The sequence below is a fragment of the Martes martes genome (genome assembly GCF_963455335.1).
Source record: "Martes martes genome assembly, chromosome: 7".
NCBI classification, from domain to species: Eukaryota; Metazoa; Chordata; class Mammalia; order Carnivora; family Mustelidae; genus Martes; species Martes martes.
Window position 1 is genome coordinate 128,074,045 of NC_137894.1, and position 3,369 is coordinate 128,077,413.

A 3,369-nucleotide genomic window follows, 5' to 3' on the forward strand; every position below is an offset into this window, starting at 1 on the left:
TGTCCCTCGCAAAGCATCGCCGTCCCACCAGCGCACCCTCTTCCTCCTAAGCGCCTGGGCACGAGGCCTTACCAACGCTTCAGACTGCATTTCCCCAGGTGGGTGGGGCACGCGACCAGAACTTCAGCAGGAGGGTTTTGGGGCGGGGGGGCACAGCCTCCAGGTTCCTGTTTTCCAGCTGAGATAAAGGAGGAGAGGCGGGAAGGGGAGTGATTTCTGGCAGCAACGTGCAAAAGGAGAGAAGGAAGACACGCACCACAGCTGTCATCCTTTTGGTGGCGGGTGGCGAGGGAAGGGAGGCAGTGCCAAGAGCGCACCAGGGATTTTCCCGTGCCCCCGCAGTGCCCCGGGGCTCATAGCCCCACCCGGGAGCGGGCACGGCGGGGTTAGTGCCACGGGTGAGGCTCTAACTGGTCCCGCGGACCCCCTCTCCATCCCACCGCTCAGGCTCAGTCGCCCCTCCCTAGCTAGCCGCGGGGTGCTGAGCAGGTGCCCGAACCCCTTTGGGCCTCTACATCTGTTAATTTAGGGTGATGAAGCTGATGTTCCTCAGCCGCTAGGGTAAGGATGAAACGATCCGATGGTTGTCAAGTTTAGAACAGCGCCTCTAAGAAATGTCAGCGCGGAGTGACCTTTCAGCCGGTCAATCATTCCCGGCTGCCCGCGCACGCGCACACGCTCGGGCTCCTCTCCCTGGGTTAACCGCTGTGGGCAGTTCAGTGCATCGCCTTCCAGACTTTCTGGAACATGTAGACACACAACTTGTGTGTGCATGTGGGTGTCTGTGACAGTTAAAAATACTCCCGTGTGCCTACTCTACCATTTAGGAGGTTTTTTTTTTTTTCTTTAAAAAAGAATTTTTTTAAGCAACTTTATTTTTTGAACAGGCATTACATGCACATGGTATAAAATTTAAAAAGGAAAAAAGGGTGTACAGTGAAAAATAAGCATCCTTCTCGGTTTCCTAGCGAGGCAGGTCCCCAGTGTTATCAATTTCTTGAGTATCCTTCAAGAGATATTTCAAGCACTTGTATAAACATGTAAGTTTATGCATTATTTTTCCTCACACAAATGGTAGCGCACTTTACATAATCTTCTGCACTTCTTTTTTTTTTCATTTAATGATCTATCTTGGGTATATCTTTTCATATCACCACACACACAGTTATTTTTTGAAAAAATTTTGGCTGCCTTGCGTTTCATGGTTAGAAGTACCATTACTTCTGAAATCCTTTTTTTAAAGGAAATTTAGATTTTCTAATAGGTTGCTTATAAATGAAGCTATAACAAATATCCCTCTCTTTATAAAGAGTCTTCTTTGTGAAGTGAATGGAAACCTAGCTAAATTGACTTAAATGGAAGAGGAAAATGGAGTTTGGAGGTTTGGTCATTGCCGAAGACCAGATACCATGCTGACTTCAGTTAAGGACTGATGTAGTCATTCGGTGTCCTCACAGATCTGGTTCTCTGTCTATTTTCTGTCTTTTGATGGGGGGCCTTTCTCTTGAGACTCCACTCAGTGTTTGCTCCCCTGGCCCCTTCACCAGCTCTAGGGTCTTCCCACATGGCACAAAAAGGCTGCCATGGTTCTAGGCCTCTGGCCTCACAGCACCACTCCATTCAAGGCAAGTTTGAATGTGGCCTCTGTAGACTCTACATGGAAGGAAGGCAATGACTTGTTCCAGGAAACTCAGTAAACCACAGTGTCTTCTTCACTGTCCTGGTCACTTGCCCTTTTCATTTTAATGTTATCATGTACTTAATAGTACAGAGTCAGCATGGCTTCTTTGATGGACACTGCGGTGTTTGCATTAAAAACAAAACAACCTGGGGCTCGTGACTGGCTCAGTCAGTGGAGCGTGTGACTCTTGATCTCAGAGTTGTAAATTCAAGCCTCATATTCGGTGTAGGGATTATTGAAAAATCTGAAAAAAAGAAAAATATAACTTTTCCTCCCTGACCGCTTGAAGCTTGAAGCTTGAAGCTGTCATCATGAACGACACCATAACTATCCGGATCAGGAAGTTCATGACCAACCGACTACTTCTGCGGAAGCAAACGCTCATTGCTGTTCTTCACCCTGGAAAGGGAGCAGTACCTAAGACAGGAATTTGGGAAAAACTAGCCAAAATATGCAAGACCATACCAGATGTCATTTTAGTGTCTGGATTCAGAACCCATTTTGGTGGTGGCAAGACAACTGGCTTTGGCACGATTTATGATTCCTCGGATTATGCATACAAAAATGAGCCCAAACATAGACTTGCAAGACACGGCCTGCATGTGAAGAAAAACACCTCAGGGAAACGGCAAAAGGGACGCAAGGACAGGATGATGGCAGTCAGGGGGACGGCAAAAGCCCCTGATGGCGCTGGCGACAAGTGAGCTGGAGATCAGAGGCCAGAAGGAGTCAAGATTCTGCCCAGACTTTATCTGTGGTGATTGTGCAGATTTTTCATGAGCAGATTAATAAACTAAGAACAATAAACAAATAAATAAAATAAAACAACCTATAAACAATGTTGGAATGAACATCCGTGCTAGTTGGGATATGGTTCAGTTGCTTTAATAAAGACCTACAGTAACAGGTGCTTAGTGAAACAAGCTAGAAGTGATCTCTCTGTTGTTCGTAGGTGTGTAAGCAGTTCAAAGACGACAGGGTTGGTCTACTTTGTCAGGGAGATCCCTTTTGTCTTACGTCTTTGTCTATGTTGTTGAAGATGACTCAGCACCATATTCTTTGGGTCCGCTGGATGGTGGGGGTGGGAGGGGTGGGACAGAAGACCCCATACCTCTCAGTGCACACCCCAGAAGTTGCACATCGCTTTTGCTCACACCCACTGGCCAGAACTTGGCCACGTGGCCACACCTGGCTGTGCGAGAGCCTGGGACATAGAATCTCTACACCGGGTAGGTATGAGCCCCATGAAAAGTTGGGGGTTCTGTTGTTAAAAGAAGAAGGAGTGAAACATCTAGTACGGGGTAATTAGCCATCTCTGGTACAGCATCTTCAAACATTGATCTGGAAAGAGCCCTCTATTTTTGTAGAATGGAATTCTTCTGGATACCCTCTAGAATGCTTCTAGGAACCTGTGCTCCCACTGGGAGCCCCTGGACTCCTGCTTTCCCACATATGTTACCCCTCCGCTGCAGCCAGCACAGCCCCAGCCGTGTGCTTGCCTGGACCCTGCTGGCCACACCCGCCGCGTGGGCCTGGGGCTCTGCCTGCTCTGCCGCCAGTCACTAGCTCTGCAGCCTGGGCCATCCTCAGATTCTTTATGTGCAAAATTAGGATTTTTAAAAAATTAAGACATTGGAAAAAAGTAAATTGAGGTATTGAACTCTCGTCTAGGTCCTACAGAACGTCAG

General features: G+C 47.6%; 1 protein-coding gene across 1 annotated transcript; it reads left to right on the top strand.

Moving 5' to 3' along the window:
* Positions 1-1,992: 1,992 nt before the first annotated feature.
* LOC308346213 (small ribosomal subunit protein eS24-like) lies at positions 1,993-2,385 on the top strand (the record flags this gene model as incomplete). Its single annotated transcript, XM_080808914.1, has 1 exon — positions 1,993-2,385. The coding sequence occupies one exon, from the start codon at positions 1,993-1,995 to the stop codon at positions 2,383-2,385; it is 393 nt and encodes a 130-aa protein (XP_080665040.1).
* Positions 2,386-3,369: the final 984 nt, after the last annotated feature.